This window comes from Anopheles stephensi, chromosome 3, assembly GCF_013141755.1.
Source record: "Anopheles stephensi strain Indian chromosome 3, UCI_ANSTEP_V1.0, whole genome shotgun sequence".
NCBI lineage: Eukaryota > Metazoa > Arthropoda > Insecta > Diptera > Culicidae > Anopheles > Anopheles stephensi.
Window position 1 is genome coordinate 63692245 of NC_050203.1, and position 23472 is coordinate 63715716.

At 42.9% G+C, this 23472-nt stretch overlaps 1 protein-coding gene across 2 annotated transcripts in view; it reads right to left on the bottom strand.

Moving 5' to 3' along the window:
* LOC118511584 (histone acetyltransferase KAT7) overlaps nt 1-23472 on the bottom strand; it is a 57816-nt gene that overhangs the window by 24260 nt on the left and 10084 nt on the right. The window contains exons 5-7 of one of the 2 annotated variants that reach the window (XR_004906165.1): nt 12076-12169; nt 3330-4961; nt 1290-3251 (exon numbers count right to left, since the gene is read on the bottom strand). Coding sequence is in view for 1 of the 2 variants with exons in the window: in XM_036054836.1 (XP_035910729.1) it covers nt 12076-12169 (94 nt within the window). In the remaining variant the exon portion in view is untranslated. Of the gene's footprint in view, nt 1-1289; nt 3252-3329; nt 4962-12075; nt 12170-23472 lie in introns of those variants that run through there. The other variant, XM_036054836.1, reaches the window with a different exon arrangement.

Sequence of the window (23472 nt, forward strand, 5' to 3'; positions counted from 1 at the left end):
TTGCCCTTTTATCCAGATGGCAGATATTGGCGCCACTAGCGGTCCGCCAACGCTGCGCCGAACCGCCGCCGATGGAGAGACGTCGTAAATCAATGCACATCGGTGCATAGAGTATCGGCTCTCGGATACGCCCGTTGCAAAGACCCCCCATTTCTCGCTGGCGTCTTCAGCCCCGGCCGGATGACAAACACATGCAACTGGCCACCATACACACACACACACACAAACATACTGGGTGGTTGCACAGGTGAAGCGCGACCCTCCTGCATCTATTTACGTGCATATTGTACATATTCTTTGATCACGGGTATTACTACCGGCCATCGGGAGTGAAGTTGCGAAGTCGTCGGTGTTGTTGTATGCGCTTCGACCACTGCACTGCCTTGGCCCGGGCAAAGAGCAATCGCAACGACAACAAAAACCCCGGAAAACTGAGGTGATGCGTCGTAATGCGTGTTTGTGCATCGGGCAGAAAATTCCACTTTTCGGCAGCATTTTAGAGACGTTTGTTGGATGTTAGATTTTCCACGTATTGGGGGAAAAAAGAATCGATTTACCACCAATCAAAATTTCGGAACAAAACAAGTAATTTTTACGCTCTTCATCCCTTTTATCTCGATGAAATCGTCGGGAACAGATATAAGGCAACACACAACAGGTGAAACAGGCTGCATTCCTAGTAACGGGCACGGGCGTACCGTTTTGTTCGTTTGTTGTCTGCCAAAATAGCGCCGGCTATTTTTAGCACAAAATTCGCACAAATCTAACCACATTCGGTAACGGCATAATAATTCATACAAACAGATGTTCCAACCCGGCCGGCTAGGTTTCGCCTCGGTGGTGGTGCCAACCCATCAATCGGCTTAAAATAGCTTTTCTTTAATCAATTAACAGCATACTTTCGCACCTTTTGGGGGCCAGACCGGGGTGGTGTAGAATTGCAGAAATATTTGCACAATAACAAGAAGAAGAAAAAAAACGCCCGTTACGGAAACCGCTAACAACACACGGATGGAACTGTGAGTTTGGAGCAGAGGTTTTGCCTTGCTGCCGCAGCTCACAAGCAACAGAGAGTAGTTACACGTCCAGCCCGGGGCCGCTGAATACCGCACTAAATCAATTTGGCCGAACCAGTTGATGTGTGTAAGATGGTGAGCGGTAATGTGTGGCCACGTTTTGCTTTTACTTCTCCCGGGAACCATTTGCAACAAGTTCATCAACCCAACCCCCGGTGGCCGTGCCTTTCTCTGGCCTGCAGGTTCCTGTACTTTAAGATCATTTCTACAAAATTTGAAGTGCATAAAGCTTGATGATTTTAATTCATGTTTACAATACGGTGCAGTGATTACCGTCTTTTGATTCCAAATTTGAATTATAGCTTTCCTTGAATTGACATATCATTCGTATCGAAGCTAAGTAATTATTATCAAACTGGGACGCTCCGTAATCATCGCAACATTACACGTGATCGATTTATCGCTCAAGAAGTATTTATCATATTAAATTATTTTTGTGGTGCTATTATTGAATTTTGAGGCAGCATTGGTAGTTACGAGCGATACGAGCTTAAAATAATTCCTAAATAACATTTTAAATTCTTATGATGGCGTTTTTACCATTTTCCTGAGACTTATTATGAAAAACACATTTCATGGAAGATGGGAAGGCTCTCAGTTTGATTGGATTGATCCTTTTTCTCTTGAGCTTTGTAATTATAAGAACAAATTGGTTAAAAAAATCAATTTCCTAAACTAAACTAAATTGGGTTGAAGTCATCGTATCAAAATGACTAACACATCTTAGAAACAGCGTAACTACTTCAGATAATAACATTGAATTTTCTAGCATCAAGCTTGTAAGATCTTCCTTAGTGACTCCTTAATATTGCTTTACAGGTGAAAAGAGATTATTGTAGCATATGAGACAAGGGTGGTTTTCGTAAAATTGGCAAAGAAAAAAAAAGATCATTAAACCCAAAGGATTCCAATAGAACAAAAAAAAATTCTCTGAATATTCCGGCAAATTTGAAACTGTTTTATAACTAGAAAAAAAAGCTTTTTAGCACCAAAAATGTCATAATTATTCTAATTTGATTAAAATACCTGAACTATACGAACTAAATCCACCACACATTATGAGGCAGCTAGCCCTACCATACCCAGGCGCTAGGTCGGTGTGCGAAACTACTAAGCAGCATTATTAATCACTTTTAAATAAACAGATTAAGCTAACGATGTCATTAGCGCATTTTGCATCACGCCGTTGGTTACTTGTTTCACGGTGGACGAGAAGAATTTATGCACATGCAATCAACCTTCATTAACAATTGCCATTATGTTCCTGGCTTGTAAGACTCACGATCTTCAGCAGGACGACGCGTACGAGCCGCTCGACCTGGGGACAACATAACCGACGGCATAAAAAATACTATTCCACCAGCCCACCCCGTCAAGCATATATTGCAGCGTGATTAACGGCGTGAATTGCATTTTCTCCTCGCCGCCTCGACTCCTTCTCGACCACCTTTGGTTACAGGATACATACTGGGCGCTACGCTTCGGAAGCCCCTTACAAGGTATGGGATAAGGTTAGGGACACTCCCTTCAATTTCCCATATCATCAATCATCATTCCTTCCATCACGGACACTCGTCGTCAATGCAGAACCATTCGCACCGGTGCATTCGCGGAAGCTTACAATTAGTACCGTTTTGGCGTTCGGTCGGTCGCAACAGCCAACTTTGAGGATGTGGATGTACAATCACGCGCTCACTTGTTGCGAGCAAAATTATTACATTGTTCGGAATGAGCGGTCCATCGATTAGCAGCGCCCAGCTAATGCCGGCAGGGTATGCATTTTTCACACGTTTTGATGTGCGCGAAGGATGGCGAAAACCAAAGCAGCAGCAGCAGCAGCAAACACTCTTGTTGTTCTGCACATCATAAATTATCTTTCGCTCTGACAGCGGTCACACAGCGCAACTCACATCAAATGTGGATATGCTATTTATTGCTGATATGCAACTGGAGGAGCTGGAGACGGCCTCAAGTCTGTCTTTTGTTGACTCTCGTGTTTGATCTTATGCTGGGTGTAGCTGTTACGTTCTGAAGTTTCTTGACTCAAGATTAAGTCGTATTTGAAGGTGCAGCAGTTGTCGGATCAATTGGAGCAGAGGTCTCCTTCCTGATGGAGACACTGAAGAACTGAAGTATGCACCACGGCATTCGCATCATTCGGTGTGATCATCATTGCTTGATCAAATAAAAAATATGGCAAATTATTAAAGATTTTCAATAATTATTATCAGACCAAGTTTACTCTCCACTTACTTCTACTTAATGCCATCGTCTACTTATTCATTACACTGGCCGTTCTGGACGATGCATCTACGTCATCACTTAAGCTCAACTTGAGACTACCACATCTCCTCTGTCCATGTGGATGCCCTAAAAAGACTTTACGAACTAGATCGGATGATACATTCTGATACTTCTAGGGCTAACAAATCAGCCGATTTCGATGATGATGGATTAGACCAGGATCAGGCCTCACTGACGCTTATTACAATCACCTGACATTAATCTCACTCGAGGTACAAAACACCCCAGTGTAAGTTTTAAAGAAACCTGTTCTAAATAACCCTACAAAGCATTGTAATTTTTTGTGTAATTTTTGGCACAAAAGCTGTGTATGGATCATCAAATAAACATTTAATGAAGCCACTTACTATTATACTGAAAAGGAAATTTGAAATAGTTTGTTGGTTTGCTAATTTAAAGAGACTTTGAGTCATTGGACTTCATTCTTCTCTTGGGAATTGAATATAAATTTCTGTAAATTACAGCCACATTGAATGTATCTCGCTTTAATCAAACCTAAACCTACCCTGACCTACATGTACATGAAAACCTTCAAGCAAAGCTTCATTTAAAATATAAGAAACAACGAAGCTTTTCAATGCATTCGCGTCCCAACAGTACAATAATAATGCACTAGCTGCACCAGACCCGTTAGAGGCCTCGTAAAACCCTGGTACCCCGGTAAGTACCATATTGTTTTGCTGTTCGTGTTCTGCTAACCGAAAGATGAATGAAACAAAAAGACAAGGGGGGCAACAAAAAAAGCATGCCTAACTACTCCTAACATTAACCGGCGGGCACCCGAGTGACACACTAGGTGCAGTGCAACAGCGAAACCCCGAAACAGGTGGACGACTTGACTGCTGAAGAGCGTTAAGATAATGATGCAATGATGATAGTGATGATGGTAGTAGAAGCCCGGCAAAATTATCCACAACAACCACAACGAACGGACGATGATGAGAGTGTAATTATTTCCGTTTGTTCAGCGTCATTTCCGTGCACCGTCCGTGGGGCTGGAGCGCCCCTGGTATGCATTTCTGCACTCGCCCTTCGCTCTCGTGCGAAGCAGCGCAGGGACACCCATGAAACGGTTCGTGCTGCTCTGTTTTAAACGCCCGACAGCGACGGCCAAATGCTTTGAGTGACACATTTTTCCCTGGGTGAAATTTTGTCAACGAAAGTAAATTATCATTCGCTCCGAGCATCGAAGTCACATCCGAGAGTCAATGCCGTTTGGGATCATGTTACGATGAGTCGTACGTTGCAAGCTACCAGCATGTCGTTGGTGGGTTTGCTTTTGCTAACTATTTAATTTACACATTTTTCACTTCTCGTATCTTGCGATGTTGCCTTACGTGGACTCGTCTTAGCGGCGGTTCTGGGTTAGCTCATCTTCGGCTCTCCTTATCCTGCGCATGTTTCCCTCATCACACGTCAGCTCATCAAAATGAGTCGCCGTGGAAAAGCGATGCACGGCGAGTGCATAATTTGACATTATTATCGCCACTGCATTGGCAACGGGTAGCGCGAGCCAATCGAGAACATTGACGAAGATTGCCACGAAGAGCCACAGACGGGACGATCATTAGAACGATGACGCTGTGTCAAGAATGAGATAAAATTAATTCTGTTGCATTTTTACGGTCGTAAGAAGTAATGCGAAACAGGAAAGTGTAGTGGTGACCTATATTAGGCCAAATTACTCGTCGGATTGCTTTCGCATTGCATTCCGGGCCGGGTACGTCGATGATGATGATACAATTTTCCGCGTAATTGTGTACTGATATGGGGCTGGAAATGGGCTCGAATGGAATGTTGATTTGCTTCGCGAGTGGTTCCCCCTTTTTCTTCGTTCATTAGCCGTGCCCGCGGTACTCGATATCGATACGTAATGGGTTGGAGGGACAAAAACTAGCACATAGTTATAATAAATATTTTGCGAGTAATTTAAATTACAAAGCAAGACGAAAGGTTTGGTTAGTACTGTTAAAAATAAATAAAATATATTTAAAAAAGAGGTTTAAAAGAATGCTGAAGTTAAAAAATTCAAACCAGTTTTTGTAAAATATTCGAGCAATAATAAATAGTTACAGGGTTGCCTGGAGTTATGTTACGCTGGCCCAAATTTTTTTGAATTATCATATTTCATATTTTTCCCCCAGAACAAAGTTGAGATTGAAATTTAAATTTTAAAAATTATTGAGAAACCATTAAAAAAACTGTGGGAAGCATGTAAATTTTTTCTAAAATTTTACCGTAAAAAAAATTTGCCACTCTGAAAACTATTTTTGAGGTACCCTGTAGGATAAATTTTGCTGCTTTATATGACTTTTATACTTCGTAAAAAAATTCACCAGCACTATTAGCAAATCTTGTCAAACAACCGAGAAAAATTAAAGTTTGTAGGTAACAACAAGATGCACCGAAAACGGATCGATGTCATCATACACCCCAGTGCAGGAATCAATCCGATTATCTAAAAAATGGCCACTTTCGAAATATTAACCTCAAAAAATGAACGGATACGAATGCACTTCCGATTAAATTTGATCCCATCGGGAAATGAAACCGATCAAGGAAATCAGCTTAATGAGCGAAACTAAACAAACTCAATTATCACATTACCGTTGGCGTCACCAGGGTTCATGACCCACTCACTCATACACACACACACACGCGCGCCCGATCGATCCGTTTTGCCAACCCAATACCGGTTTGCGTGGCTATCGATCCCCTTGGGGTGCGCGAATCCCGAACCTTCTTCACTTAGGGTAGGGCAGGATTTAATTCAATTTACACCGGTGGATGGAGGGGGGGCGCATGCTGGGCTGTTGCCTTTGGGGGGAGGGGGGACGAGGTTCACCCATCTGACAAAAAGGGAAGCGCCCGACACTCTGGTTAATATGGTTCTAAAACGAAAAAGAAAATCATTCTCCCACGCCACCTCAGCTCATCCCAAACCACCCCTACTAGCCTTCTTCTCCTGTCGCGACGTCTCAATCGAGCAGCAGAAGCGCGCCAGGTGAATAGCATCGATACGTTTCAATTTTCAATACCACGTCCACCACTGACCGCGGAGTTCGTACGGTTTCCCCCGGCGGAGAACAAGACATTAGCCCACCGTGTTTCTCGGTTTGCGCTGTGATGCATCATAAATGAGACGAAGCTGAAGTGACAACTCGGAGACGGCCGGGTGGGATTTTGGTCTTGCCCCTTTCGCCGTGTGCACACGTCATTGACCGGCATTCTTTCGCGTTCGCGTTCTGTTTGTCTTACGGGCGTTGAATGGTGCGCAAATGCTCGGTTTATGGTTCTGTTTACATACGTCCATTTCGCGGTTATCGAACCTCCGACGAACAAAACCGTTCGCAGTCGCCGAGTCCAATCACATCGCGTAAGCGTAAGCAATGAGAACACACACAGACACAGAGTCACACAACACTGTCTCAGGAGAAAACATTAGACAGACAAATCGGCAATCAAGCAGTCAGACCTGCAGACTGATAAATAGCCCGGACCACGGTGGGGATGCAATTAAGACGTTCTCTTTTTGGGGACACTACAATCGTCGTTGGGTTTTCTGCTACCGCACAACGTCGACACAATAAACATTCAAAGTGGAAATAAAACAGAAGTTTGGACATTTATTATAAATTGTCACATTAAGATCATTTCTTTTCGTCATATCGTCATGAATGATCTGATGCACGATAAGCTTCAATAACGGAAAGAAAAACACAGGGAGACGTATCCGAAGCTCTATCACGTGATTACCAGTGGTTAGATTGACTTGCTTGCTGCCATGTGAGACACGTTGGTCTAGCGCAATTTAATCATGCATAATTAGGATTTATGGTGAACCATATTACTCAATTACGACTGATCGATTCGTACGTTAGACTTCACCAATTCTCGAATATTTTTTGAAGGGTTCATAATGTAGCTCTTATTAGGAAAGCAATGTTCTACATATACCGAAAAATTATTGCTATCAACCCATAATACTCTAAAAATTTCAAACTAAATTCCATAGTCCAACCGAGCATGCCCGGGATATGGCAAATAACTAGGAGGAAATGCCTAGTTAATTTTGTTAATTGTTTTTTGCGTGAATATAATTCACAGTCACCACATGCGGTGGTGACAATACGGCATCAGTCCGTAATACTTAATAAATAAATAACAATAATAAATTCCACAGTCCTACATTTAGTGAGGACTAAACACATTTGTTGACCCTGTGGTCTAGCGATCCACTCAATTCTCCTGCCGCTTTTCTATCCCTTCCTAAATCTCCAGCATCCAGTATTCAAAGTTTTGCCACGTTATCAACTGATTTACTAAATTACATTTTCTGTATTGAGCATAGTCAATTCGTCTTTTCCACTATGTCCTACTCGCTGGAGAACCATAGAATGGATAACCGATAACGCCACAGGACACGAAAGTCAATATACCAGAGGTTGATGTGGACTAAGGCGGCCGGCGGTCCGGTGGCTGAGAAGGGTCGCAGTTCAAATCCCATCAATACCGCCCACCCGTACGCAGGGCTGACAACTATATTAAGGGTAAATTCAAGTCACAGAAAGCCAGAAATGGCAGGCCGAGACTACCTGGCGGACCTGGTGATTATATCATTATGAAACTTGTGCGCAGAAATCAGAGCTGCCTAACAAATGTTGAAGATCTTAAGCAAGATCAGCGTTGTATTTTAGTGAAGATCAGCAATCCATTTCCATTTTGCTATGCCATCCCATAAAATCCCATATAAATGTTTCTTCTCTTCTGCGCAAACAGCCGTTTTGTTGCTTTTACGTGTTGAAACTTTTCGCACCATCCAACCACTTAGCGTCTGAGATATTGGCGCAGGCAATCAGCACAAATGAAAGTAGTGCAAGGTACGCCGTGTTTCAAGCTCTGCGTCCGACAAAAAGCACACCTATTTAGCTACAGTCTCGATTGAATGAGTTTACAATTATCCTAGCTTCAACACGGCACCACCAGTCCGGCTCGTTACTTGCTCCGTGTCCGCGTTGAATTGCGTGAACGTCGTCCACCGGACTCCGATCTCCGTTCTTCTGCCATTCCCCGAGCAGAACACATTGCTAGTAATGCTGTTCTTGCTACACGCTTAAGGTACGCTCTGCACGGGTAGAGAAGATGACCATCGATGAGCTGGCTGCAGTAACCGCCTTTAACCGTCAGAATTTGTGCTCTTTAAGAAAACCGCCATGAAACCGCAGCTACCGATCAACCATTATCATCGGTCCTCGAGCATCGGTACTGCACGCAATCAGGTGCATGCAAACGTAACTAGCACAAGAACCAGCTTCCATCAACGCACATTCTTCCGGACCTTACCACCAGCAGCACGCTCGTCTGGTGCTTCACCGCCAGCAGATCGTTTTTGGATTTCTTCTGCTTTCAGAAATTGAACCGCAGGAAACAGGAAGCGAAGGTAGCTCTCAGTTGATTGCGTTTTTTTTTTTTTTTGTTTAGTTTCTCATTCCCAGCAGTGGGGTCTTTGTTTCTCCTCCTCTACCCCCCCCCCCCCCCCCACAGTAACATCATCGTCCGCATAGCTTACAACCGTATGATTCCTGCTGTCAAGCAGAAAATGAACATTCAGATGCAGACCCACATACACGCCAGGTCAATGGACTTCGGGGAAGGTGGATTGGATTCGCGATGGATTTAAAATCGCAACCCACAGTTTGGCGAAATTCGCCCCAATCGCTCGTTTCTACATTTTCTCTCTCTCGCACCCTCCGCTTCTTCGCGATTAAAGGAAAATCTTTAAAACCCATCTCGTCGTTCGCATCGGGAACAGCTTTCCCTATCCAATTGGGACCGTTGGCCGAATACTTTTCGATCACGATACGCAACAAAAAAAAAACACATTTGCTTTTCTTTCAAGTCTGTTGAAGGCAGGCAGAGCATTATAGCTATAAATAGAAATAAATCTACAAGGTAGCTATCGTAAATAATATAATTGCTTCTTTTTTCGTAGAGTTTCAAAAATTTAAATATATTGATTTTCCTGAAAATCAATAATATACTCGTGGACTCAAAGTTTTTGTCTTTTTCCGTAATTTCTGTTAAGTAATTTTAAATTATAAGTAGTTTCTGTCACATTTGAAGAAATTCTAATATAACTGAATTTTCGAAAAGCCTAGGATAGGCATGCTTCTGCTACTTAGAGTCTTGAACAAAACAAAAAAATTATCCGTTGACTCAAGACACATAAGTTATCAGATACCAACATAATTGCAACCATATTGATGAAAGACGACACTACAGCACTCGAACATTAGATTAATAAAAAAAAAACTATAAGGTAGTAAACCAGTGAATGCATTGAGATAATCGATTGTTGACATCATGTTCCCCCTAGACAACAAGGGAGACTAATAAGTACAAGAATGTCACGATGATGAATATCTCCATCTCCATGACACTACAAAAATGACTTGTCCCAGTTGCCAACGATACAGTAGGACACTATGAAAGAGGATTCCGAAACGGAATAAATCGCTGGATAGATCTTCAATCAATCAAAGACATGAACCCTATCCAAAACTGTCGGATGACTCTGTCCTTTAAGCCGTATTCAAGTATAAGTCTGCGTGGAAGGACAACGGATCAGCCGCTTCAATGACGAGCTCTACGAACTGTACGACGACGACGACACCATTGTCTTCACCACCATCGCCAGGTTCCGGTGATCTTGTCATTAACCCTGACAAGCCAGCTCTTAAAGACTTTTTAGGCCATTCCCAAGGACACATCAGCTGTTTTAAACAAATTAAAATGGAATAATGATATTAATAGGCTCGCCAGAATGCTTATGGATCGACAAAAAACGGCACTACACTGTGGGCGGTATCGAGGACTCTTTCAGGAGGCTAAGACCTCCGATTTGAGTGATTGCGACTGATCAGTGCGCAACAGAGTTCTCAAACTCTTTTATACGACGAGTTTATAAAACTTACAACAATTCTAGAACGAGGATGAAAAGAATACTCCACAATTTTCTTGGTTGAAAGGATAGTATTCATTCCAGGCCGCTTCAATATCATCAACTCATAATCAACAACAGATATCCTTCCGAACCCTAATGAAGTCTAACCAATTTGCTCAAATTTTAACCATTGGTTCCAAAATATGTTGAAAAACTTCAGCAATTTAACGATCTAATTAAAAAGAGAAATACGAATGTTCTATACAACCACTGGCTTAGATATAACACCATGTTCACTGCCAGGTTAGAAGGTAAGCGCTGGTAAAAAAAGGATGACTCACAGGGCCTAATTATACCCGCCCGGTTCACGTGTGCAAAGCTCCTGGCAGGAATCCCTTCTGAATCAACACACACACACACACACACATCCAATCAAATGTAATAAAACAAACCGGCTGCCCTCCTGTTGCAAAACGGTTCGGGAAGAGCATTTGTTCCTGCCGCCCGCGTTCGTTTGTGCGAACACACATTTCCATTTGCGTGATAGTTTACCTTTGATAAGCAATATTACATGTGTATAATGTGTATATGTGTTTCCACCCCTTTTTTTTTGCGAATTATTTTTCAGGTCATTCAACTTCCCCACAAGTATTTCGTTCGTTTTACGTGGGGTCGTTCAACGGTGGTAAGGAAGAAAAACTACCAAACACTAGTCGCTCACAACTCACATCCACAGAGCTCCATCTGTTGCCACAGCGGATATGTGGGACACAGTGCCAAACAAACATCCTATCATATGGAGCTGGTACAGCACCAACAAACCTACTTTAAAAAAAAAACCCTTCTGGGCAAACGGACGCAGGACGATATGTGCAGTAATAGTGCCTCTGCTGATAATGCGATAATATCACCCGTAATAAGTATGATTATTTGCGGACCAAATAAAGGCAATGCACTATAAATTAAATCCTTCCAAGTCATCATTAATTCAAATCCGTCCACAAACGATTTGCATAGTATACCGACCCCCCTCTTGCGTCCAGGATCAGGACAAGTCAAGTGAAGTGTGGAGACTTGTGCTGTATAGTTGCCAGAGGATCGTTGAACAGGGCTTACAACGGTAATCCGGTCCGGTGTAACACACGTAAAACATGCCAAAATATTCTGAGATCTGTTGAAGCGAAAGTTTAAGGCTTACCACACTTTTCACCCCTTGTAGCAAATTTACCGACACTGAGGACCTCGTCCTTTCGGTTTTATTTTTGTTCTGCACACCTTTGCCGTTTTTATTAACGAGAAAACCCCCCCAACAGCTCCCCGGACCAGATCAAAGGGTAAAGAGTACTTGCGTTCCCTTCCATCGGCAATCCACCATTCGAAGGTGTACCACCTTATCGACCCCAAATGATCGGCAATGACGGCATTCGGTCACCACCTACAGGGACAGTATGGGTTTTGCACCAAACATTTCCACCACCGGTCCCAGAGGGTGGCCGGCTGTCTGCTGCTACCTCGCGCGTTGCAGCCCTCCATCGAAGTGTCCGAATTGCAAATGGTAAAAGTATGTAAATTGCCTGATTTAAACCACCAGCACCACACCGCTAAACGCTAGCTTACATACACGTCACATTACCAATTTGCCACCCTCGGAAAAGACAACACGCTTGCCAAAATATGCATCGCGAACCCCATTTCGGTGAGGGTCGACGACCAACCCCAAGTGTAGGGAAAACAATAAGAAACAGTACTTACTGAAGTCGATCAGCAGCCGGCCGTAGCCCTTCCTTTGGTACGGTGGTAAGGTGAGGATACAGGACACGTTGTAGTTGAGGAATGAGTTTTTCTCCTGGAAGAAAAAGAAGGAAAGCCCCGGTTTTACTATTCATGCGATTGCGTATTACATTACAAAACAAGACCAAGCACCGATCTCGTCTAGAAAAATAAATATAATCGGTTACAAAAATCAGTACTAAAGATAGCTTGATGGATTAAATGTTGCTCAAATCCTGTATGTAAGCGGCATTACAACAAAAATCGCATATTTTCAGGAAGTTAAAGTACATGCGTATCAGTTGCTCGTCCGTCTAAGCTACAGAATAATTCGAAAAGGTCCTCCAATTATGGCTTAGTGAAGCTGAAAGTCTTCTCTATCAACTACTTGATCACCGTTATCGTCATCCGCTTCTCATTCTGAGTGATTGTCTTCTGCACAAAAATGGACAGCTTGAACTAGGATATTCGTACAGCAATGCCCATTGCATCCAGGATCATTTTCAGCATATGAATGCATTGCTCTGACTTCGAGGCCCAAGGTGCGAAATGAGAAAGTCATGAACTTTTGATGCATTTTATACTAAGGACACTTAAATAGACAGCTGAAAGCTTGTCGATCTTCGATATGAGACATTTTGAAATACCGAATAGGCTATGGCCAGTAGTAAGAAAGTACGACTCAACCTCCATTTTTGGACGGACGGACTATCAGAATTCAACCAATAGGATTTTAAAATTCAAATTTTGTTAAACACCTACTGTGAATGGTAATCCTATCATCCAAATTGTTAAAGCATCTTACAACTGTTAAGCACGAAAGCTATTAAAAGTAAGGAATAAATTAAGGAAACGCATTACAATTACTAAAGCTCCATAAAATACAGTAAATTTTTTGTTCGCGCCGCACAGCAGCGTTTTGGATAGGAGCGGATATGCCCTAAAGCGAATATGCTTCAAACTGTAGCACCACTCACGGGGTGTTAACCGAAACAACTTCTATCATAAGTGTGCATTCATTAATCTGCTTGAATGTTTGTGCAAAAAAAAAAAAGGCTAACCACTCTGTCGCGCTGCACTGTTATCACATCACCACCAACTGCATGGATTATGCACAAGAGCAGTGCACTGCAGGGCTCCTCATCGCCCAAACCTGCGAGCAGACGAGCGGTGGCTTCTTGAGCTTGAGTACCCTTTATGACAAAATCATGATATCCTTTGTCATCAAGGTAAGATTTCTGCGATGTCATTTAATGGTTTCGACAAGTAAAATATTCAAATAAAATAAACTTAACTCTTTCTTATACATATTTTTTACAAAAACAAATTAAAATCTTATCCTCCTTCGGTGGCACTACAACCTCGAAAGTGTTCGGCCTGCCATTTTTGGCTTTTTGTGACTGGATTTTACCCGTAGCAAGGTAGTCAGCCCTGCGTACGGGGAGGCGGTCTGGATGGGATTTGAACCCCGGTCCTGCCGTATGAAGACCGGCTGTCGTACCGGCCATCGGACCACTACCAGGTTAGAATATTATAATAAAATAAATGAACAAATAAATAGCACATAAACATTCTATGAAACACTTCATGCTGGAATATGAATTTCAAAACTCAAAATAATAAATTTTTCAATCATATTCGAAAAATATTCAAAACAAAAGCCCAGCTTGTGAAGCTCCACATTTTAACGAACATGCAAAGCGAAACCTTTTTTCACCTACAATCTGCCCATCATATGTACTGAATACTTTCTTGCTTGCTTGCCTACCTCACCCTACCGATCCGCACGGGTGGAAAGCTTTACATCTCTTATCAAAACATCTGACGATCTGAATGGTAGATAGTGATGAAAAATGCTTCATTAGCGATATGAAAACACGTGTTGCATATGTTTTTGAGCATAACCAATCAAAAGAAGAAAAAAACTGCAACACATCCTATTAAAATTTGACCACAAAAGTTTACCACACAACTGGTTCAATGACGATGGTAAAAGGCACAACAACAACAAAAACCCAAACAAGTAAGGGTTACAAAATTTATGTTTTAATCATAAAAGACTAAATTAATGGAAAACACCATAAAGAGAGGCAAAAAAAGGCAACCTACATTATATCAGCGACAGAGTACAGAAATAATGAGTTTTCGTATCATTCCACCTCGGCACCCATCATTATAATCATCATCATCGTTGTCTGTGATAGTGATCGGACAAACAAGAGTGTAAACAAATAAACTAGCTGTTATAATTAGCCAAAAACTAAACACAACCGATACACGATCCCTATCCGCTCGTTCCTTCCGGGCGGCATATCTCGCTCGTTTGGTTTTTTTTGCAATTTTAACAAAAAAAAAAACGAACCACAAAACTTCTCCAATGATTTGCACACGACTGTGTTCGCCACCGGGGTCCATCGTCTGTTGGTGTCTGGTTCCATCCATTTATATATTTCCCTCTTAAGCATCGTCTTTTTTTCCGTTGCCCTTTTACCCACCCCGAGATCCCTTTTGCCTGGCTGGCTAGCGCGGTAAACCATACGCCGTACAACCGTTGCAAGTTCTGCACGGGTAACGCGGTACCGCTTGCAGCGACAACACCCTTCAATTTGCATTAAATTATGGTACACATTACCAGTCGGTGATGATGGTTTGGACCTGACTGGTAGCGGCTGCCAAATCGACGTTTGGGTGTTTTGTGTCTCATTTTCTTTACCAGCTCCTGTGTCGTGTTACATCGGTGCCTAATGTCGCTGAGCTTAACCATCGCTAAAGTGACCCGTAAGACACACATTTACATGCTACTGTCTGGGGCGGGTTGATTCGCCCCGAAAGCTTCAGCAATCTTATCTAACCCATCTCTCCACCGATCCCATGAGCCGTGACCCTCGCGCCTGAGACCCCACCCCCTTCTGGAATGGGGTCGATGGGATGTATTATTTTTGTGTGTGATGTTTGTTTGTTCATTTTTTGTTAACAACCACCCAAGAAAGGACGGCTAAAGGAAGACAAAACTCATCAAACCTTCGGCGCGTTTGGTGCGAAGGGTATTAACTCACGGAACTGCGCTTAAACACAGCAAAAGAAACACAAATAAATTGCTAAAGAACACAACACCTTCCCTGGGCGAAGATGAACCCGGAGACCATATCACTCCCACCCTGACCACCCGCCTCCCCTTTTTGGTCCGAGCTTTCCAGTGCTTGCCTTTTATTGTCGCTAATATATCTGATTCAATATATTTTGTTAATTGCATCTCATAAAGCTTGCTCAACTGGTAGGTGTTTCAAGTTTCGAACCGACTTCGTGCATGAGCTTCGGCCATGGTTTTTTGGGACTTTGCTCAACGATCGTTTCCCTACGTGTGGGGAGGGGAGCATAAATTTTCACCATTCTGTTGCCGGTTTTTGTGTGTGTGTGTGTTTTGCGGCTACATGAGAAACCACACACTGTACTGGAAACCTTTCGTGATCTCAATACTAAGAGGGTCCCTGGGGTCCAGTAAAGTAGCGTGCCGTATTATCCATGCAATCTAGTCGCAAGCAGGCGAAGAGATGCCTCGCAAGTGGCATCGCAGTGGTGATAATGATAATCACAAGTGGATAGGGTCAATTGCCATCTTTCGGGTCAACTCCGGCCGGAAAACTCCATGGAGGAAGAGTGTGTAAAAGTGTGATGGCGTTAAGGCAAACCAAAAAGAAAAAGAAAACATTACCATTTTTTACCATGCTGTAAAACTTGCCAACACTCGGCAACCAAGTCGAATGGCCGAAATTTTCGAAGCTTTGCACCGGGTAAAAATACTAACAGCCGAGCAATAGAGCGTGTTGAAAAGGAAAAGTTGGAAGCAGGGGAAGTTGGTAACGAAGAAGCTCATTCGAACGGAAAAAAAATAAAACGGACAGCAAACCAATAGAAAACACAACACAACGAGCATGCCAAAATGTGAAAACAAGCATAATCCCACGATGAAACAAAGTGATACGAAAATAAGTAGTTACTAGCGTAATGAAACTAAATGAATTACCATAGTAAAAGCAGGATATAAAGCTAAGAAGCATGTAAAAAAGTAATACACAGATACATAAATACATAAAACAAGTAAATAAATTAATAAATATATTAGAATTAAATAACAACACAACTAAAACAGATCAATAACAAACAAATAAAAATAAAATATCATTTTTTTTCTAACGTATAATCTAAAAGTATAATTTTTTTTTCCAAAAAATTAAAATACGTTTTAAATTAAAATATAACTTATACTAGCAAAGGTAAAAATAATTATTTTTTTCTATTTCATTTAGGACGGCCTGGCCGTATTGCTACATGCAACAATTAACGAACTCAAAATTAAACGAAAAGTTATGGAACTAAACATCTAATAGTATGTAAAGTTCTGGTTGTCCGGTGGCCGAGGAGAATGCGGCGCCGATCTCCATCCGGCAGAACCGAGGATCAAATCCTACCCTGGCCGCCACCACCCCATACGTAGGACTGACTATCCAGCTACGGATAAAATCAAGTCACAGAAAGCCAGAAATGACAAGCCGAGGACTTTCGAGATTGTGATGCGACAGAAGAAGGTATGTAAAATAAAGGGTAATTCTCAATTAAAAAACAATTAATTATAAATTAGAAATTAAAACTGGAAAAAATAGAAAAAAATGTTAACAAACATGTCGAAAGTAGATAAAAAGATACAAAGAAAATAAATAATAAATAAATTGAATCAAACAGATACAATAAATAAAAACAATTAAAAAATAACTAATTTAAAAAGTAAAAAACTAAGATCCAAAAATTTGCCAAAATAAAAAAAGAACAGCTAATATAATACTTCAAAAATGTATAATAAGGTAACGCATGTACAAAAATATCAAAGAACTTACAAAAAAAATAATGGCAAAAATATGACAATACAGCGTCTGACCGTAATTATAAATAAATAAATAATGGCAAAAACAATCGAAACTAGAAAAAATATTTAACTGAATAAATTAAATAAAGAACAATACAAAAATCGTAATAAATAAATTAATATATAACAGTAAATAATTAAAACAAAGCATAACCGGCTCAATCCACAGCACGAAACATAACTAATTAAGTCGTTATAATTAACTATTTCGTTAACACATTAGCCGAGGGCTTTCAACTCTTCAACCGATCTTTATGGCCATTCGCGTAACGTGTTTGATTATGAATCAAAATGGTTGTTGGTCGTTTATAGCAACAACATAGCACATACCATATATCGGTTCGGTGCATGAAACCTTCGTTAACAGTGCGTAATGCTTTTTCAAACCTAACCCTTCTTAATCGAACCATTTCTAGTCCTATTTGATGAACGCTTGAGATGTTGGCTAAATTGCTCTCCCTTTTTGTCCTACAGGGAAGGTTTATTCACATTCAATGTGCGCGTGTGTGCGATCCTCCAAAACCAATACCGTTCAAAGAGACCACCAGCCATACCCGCACCCGCCGCGTACGATGGTTTAACTGTGCGGCGCGCATTTTGCTCACCTCTGCACAAATCATTAGCACGATCGGAAGCATCAAGAAAGTTCGGGCTAGGCGTGCTGGTGCTTTTGCTTAAATTTTACGCTTCAAAATCGTCGCTCTAGGGCTACACGGAACATTAAGTCGAGTAATATCCGGTGATATCTTCTTCAGCGTTGTTTCCACTCCACTCCAAGCCCGGCATCACCACATCCTCGCGCGTCCATTAAAAATCTAGTCGCAGGTTTTTCATTCAATGACCACAGTTTGACATGGGCACATGGTTAATAGATAACTCGCACGGTACGGCTTTCGAGGCTCAACCTTGCTCGGTTTGGGGGAACTCAAAATGACAACAACAAACACCAGTGTGCCATGTTCCAGCGAACAGTTCCCAACGGTAACCCACCGAAGAAAAAAAAACCAACTCAAGGAAGACGAACCGGGTGGGCAGGCAAAGGAGAACCGGACACCGATATTATGAAATAATGACCAGTAGAACGGCGGCAAGAGTTTACCTATTATCCAGACAAAATATGTGCTAATTTATGTACATTCATTTGAGAAAATTTGAGCTGGGGCGGGGGGGGGGCTTTGAAACAGACGAACGATCAACTCTTCGCGCCACCGTTTTGATACCCGTCGCACGGTCATGGCGTGGGCCGATGTGGCCGATGTGATCGAATGGATCTAGCTGAACATGTACCGCGCTTGGGAACGGAACCTTAACTTGTAGGGGAGGTAGGGGGAGGTGAGGAGGGTACCTATCTTGGTGCCCCGGGCATGACTTTTCACGATCAAACAACCGTAGAAGATGAAAACCGCGCGCGGCGTTGGAGGCTTGTTTTTAGTTTTTGCTTCCACCAGTAGTGACTTCTCAGCCCATTAAGGCAACCAGCTGAGAGTGGAGGACACCCTGGCTACGATTTTATGAATGAATTGGCTAAAACGGGTGGTGTGGTAGGTTGGCCGCTAACAAGCGAAACCTAGCTAGCCGCATATGGATGAAGACAGCAACCACAACAGAACAGAACGGCCACTTCAATGTTTGCAAAATTCATTCAGAAAGCTGACCATCGGTAACCTTCAGACGATATGCCTGCCCGCTCGGTTGCTGCCTGCTGAAATCTAGTAATAGTTCGCCCGATCGGGTTAAATTATTCGGTTCGCGCAACAACAAACTGTCAGTTCCACTATCGGTCACTGTAGCTACTGTTTCATTCATTTGCTTTGGTCCCCGCTGTTTTGGGGTATCTTGCCTGAAGAGGGTTAAAAAATTAACCTTCTGTTTTATGAGCTTACTGCATTATGATTGTTATTGCCCGCCGCTGTATGCAGTGGTATTAAATTTAATAGTTAAGCTATAGCAAAAAATAAAATAGTTAAGCTATTCATCCGGTGGTAGTGAATGATGGGCCCCCGTGTTGGGAATGGTCTGTTGCTATTCGGGTATTTGGCATTGGAATTCATTGCAATTTTGCATTCGCCAGTGGTTTCATTCACCCATATTCTGGTAGTTAGAGGTATAGGCGGTTTGTTGGCCTATTCGAGGACCTGTCAGAGAACAGAATCGGATATTGAATTCTCCATCTGGGCCCATTATTAATCTTTGAAAATTTAAACTACCCTGCTATCAAGTCCAGTACGCCAATATATGGCAGCGATGGCCTTACTACTTAATACCTTATTGATAGATACTTATTGATAAGCAATATTATCAACGTTTTCGGAAGCATTTAAGTTCATCTCAGGTCCATTGCTAATCAAAATAACTATTTGTGTCTTTTGAACATAGTCTTCTTCCATAGACTGTCACGTTCGTGCTTTGATAGACGCCAGGATCTTAACACCAAGGTAAGCTGGCTTTACCGAATGGAATACTTTAATGGTTGACACTGCTTGATCACCACATTCTTTAGACCATTCAAAGGTACGGTTGAGATGAGACTTAACCTACTACTGGTCCTCTTAGAACTACAATAAGATAAGTCCCTTTGGATGAGATCCTTTAAGATAAGGCCGCTTAAGCGAGGCTCTTTGGACGACGTGCGTTGAGCAAGGCCCATTGGTCGACGAAACCTTTGGCGGTCGCAGATCATACGCCATTGTCCATCAGCTATTTCTAGACCCATTTTGACATGTTTCTTGACCCTCTTTCCCTATCATGTTGTGGGATAACGTTTCGATCTTAACAGATGTTGCTCTTCATCTAGAGAAGAACTCATTGCAAGTCACACCACATTAAGGTTTAATTTGAAGCATTACTCTAAGCGATCTGTGCGGCTATTGGCGGAGATTTTATCGGCAAACAGAATTACATTTTGTTATTTTTTCAATCAAGAAAACAATTTCCGAGAACGGGTAGCAGGACGTAGTTGATCTTTACACTATTTTCTAATGATGATAGATGATTCTTTGCCTACATTTTCCGGAGACATTGGTTTTCTTGGCATGTTTGACTTAGACTTGCCAGCTTTCGTACCTTAGGACCAACCCGTTGAGGCTTTCCGTTCTGAAAAAACTGAAGGTTAAATAACATCCTTTGCAAGTGGCGATCCTCTTGAGTGTGCTCTGGGCATACATTTTAATAAATTTGCATTGAAATATTAGAAATCCTGCGAAACAGCGTCCCAGTATTTTCAATTATTTTTATCACAAGTTATACTACCTCCCTAGCTACTTATCATATTATTTCAGCCTAAGAAACCCACATTGAAAACATACTCTTTGTTGCTCTACTCCCCTACATCCCCACGATAATTTTGAACCCAATTCAAAAGCCAAAGCCTTGTCTCTTTTATGCAAAACGTACGGAGGGGATTGCATGCCTGAAATATGAGTTAAGCAACAACAACGACAATCTCCAAAGCTGATTACATGCTGCAAAATCGTTCGTTCCAAGATGTTGAACAAACAGTGTTTGAACCCGGTAACCGACCCCATATTCCGACCCCAGGGGAGAAAGGTTCATTGTGTATCGAACGGGCAGCTCAACCAACGCAATGGAAAAGGGCAGTCCGAACTTGCCATGCCAACCCTTCTTACCTTCCCTTTCTTACCTCGCGGAATGTTGTCAGGTTAATTATGAGCTGAAAATTTATTTATCCACCCAAGCCGTACTTCGCGGGGCTTTGCGCAAACCAGCCCAGGCTTAATTGCGAATTTCTTGCCTTGGTGACAGCGGTCGTACCCGGCTGATCATCGTTCAAACTATGGCACCGCGAGTCAAGTTCAGTGCGCGCTCTCTACCGATGCGTGCAAAGACGGTGTGCGATTCTTTTTTTTTTTTTTTGGGACAAAAACATTAAAGCAACAGCGTGAAATTATCCATTAGCCTTCTGGCCGATTGACCGTGAGTAGGTAGCTGACAACGGGCCAGACTAAACGACAAATTGAGTACCATAAATCTGCATCTGGTGCGGTGAGCTTGTTTTCTTATTATTGTTCACCGTTCGCACCCTGCGCGTTGAACGCACAAAAACTAGAGTTAAAAAATCGCATACAATACACACATTTTCGGTTGCTTAACCCCTTTGGGCCGAGGGCGAGGGTCAAGCAGCTGTGGCGGATAATTTACGAGCGATCCTGGCGGAATACGCACAATAAATAAAATCGCAAAGTAAAAGGTAACCCAAAATCCGAGGCTCCTACACAATTCCAGTAAATCAACGGTGCAAGAAGTGTGGGCGCAGCATTTTCTTTCGAATTGTGCTGGTTAATATCTAGGTTAAGAAATAGCTTTTTAGTGTATGAAACGCATAAGACCTTTCCAACATGTTTAGTTGCTACACTTATCGGTGGTTGCTTTTGCTACTCATTACATTAATTACATTTAGTGCGGCATGTTAACTCCCATCAGAACCCTTGACTGCCAGACAGGCGTTCGTAACGAGCATTAGACAACTAGTCAAATTATTTCAAGTACCGTGCACTCTACCGTGCGCTTCGGCTCCATCAAACCGCCACGTGCAAGCGGTGGTTGAAGAACAAAGCGAAATATGTGTGCAAGATATACACGCTTCTGGCCAACCACCATTGACGGATTCACGGCAGCCCGAAACCATCGCAAATCTGCACTAAACACCGTTCAAAACTGCTACGCTTCCATTAGGGCCACCTACCAAACATCACGCTTATCATCCCGACCCGAAGGACATAACGAATGTAAGGACCTGCTTTTTAAAACGATGCCTTAAACAAGCCGGACAGTTGGGAAGCTTAATGGTCTTTCGATTTAATCAATCTATTTGAAGTATATCAGCATAACAATTTCCAAAAGTCATATACGACCAGGCTAACCAAGGATCGAAACGCATCGCAACAGAACAGCTCCGCTTTTCCCAACAGCGAACGCCGATGGAATCACAGGTAACGAGTGGTAGGCGCGGCGGACGAATTAAAAAGAATATTTTATAACTAAAGTACCGTGTCCAAACGAGGAGTCAAACGAGGCGCAGAAACATAAACTCCGTACCAAACAGGGAATCGGTGCGACATCAAATTTTATTATCCCGGTTTCCTATTTGTGCGTCCCCTTCCGCCCCCGAACAGTGTCTAGGCGTTTCCGTACCGTCTCCGAGAACAAAGGCTGACGCGCGCGCTTCCCCGAAAAAAAAAACAGCACACCCACCCGGCCCGACCAGACACACCCGGCAAGTGAGACGCGACAGGGAAGACTCGAAATTGCAAGTGCTCCTCATTTCCCGTGCCGGAAAAACTCGACTCGAGCGCTCGACAGATCATTGCGATGCGTTTCCGTTCGCAGTTCCTGCAATTCTTATGCCACTACGCAAAGCCATTTGTTTTGGAGTGTGCGCTTGTGTGTGTGTGTGCCTTGTGTCCCGGGCACTCCCCCTACGCACTCATGAGACAGTGGTAGCCGAGCGACGTAAGTACACACATTCATCTTTTGTCGCAGGTCTGCCGACAAAGCGCACAGTCGCCCATGTCTGTCTCCACCTCCGTTGCCACATGTACCTGCATGGCAGCACCTGCCATTCATTCTGTCGACATCCGGCCAATCCTCCACCGGCGCGCGCGGATCCCCATCAGCATATTATCAACCGTTTATTAAATATATACATATTAAACACTCCGGAATCCACTCCAGCACCTAACAAACATAGAATCCTTCTTTTCGCCCGTCTCGAACCCCTTGCTTGCTCCAAATGCATTGCACGGGTCGGTCCTCGGAAGAGAGAGGGGATTTTTCCCGGGCACGGAGTAAATCGCTCCCTAGTAATTCCACTCCAAAAACTGCAAGGATTCAGCGTGCCGGGGCTTAATCCACGCGGCCCGTCGGAGTGTGTGTCGGTGCTATTCTACGGGTTTCCGGCGGCTTCACCCAAGTCTCCCTACTGCTCCACACCTTTAGCACAAAGCGACCACCATCCCACCGTTGTCTGGTGTGGCTTGGGTCCTCATCAATTCAGTCCAGACTCCCCCGCCTCGCCAGACACAAGGCGCGCCCGTACACACTCACACGACAAATGAAAGGGCAATGACCGAATTTCAGCCAGCCAGCCAGCCAGCCAGTTCACCATCCCAAACATCAGCCGGCATTGGTAGCGGTTAGGGGGGTGTGCAGGGTGGTGTCTGTTAGTCTCGTTGACCTTCCCCATGGTCGTTGATTTTGTTGGTAAAAGCCCGTCTCCCGGTCTACCCACCGCTACCTCGAAGAATCCCCCGGATTCTGGACCAGGGTTCATCTCACCGACGCACATAGGCAACGTAAGGACAAAAACATTGGCGTAACGTTTTTCCAGCCATGCTGCAAACCCCGGATGTGTAGTAGTTGTGTAGTAGCGCCTGATACTTTTCGTCCTGACGCAACATACAAACACACACATACACGTGTGCGGGCGCAATAGCAATTGT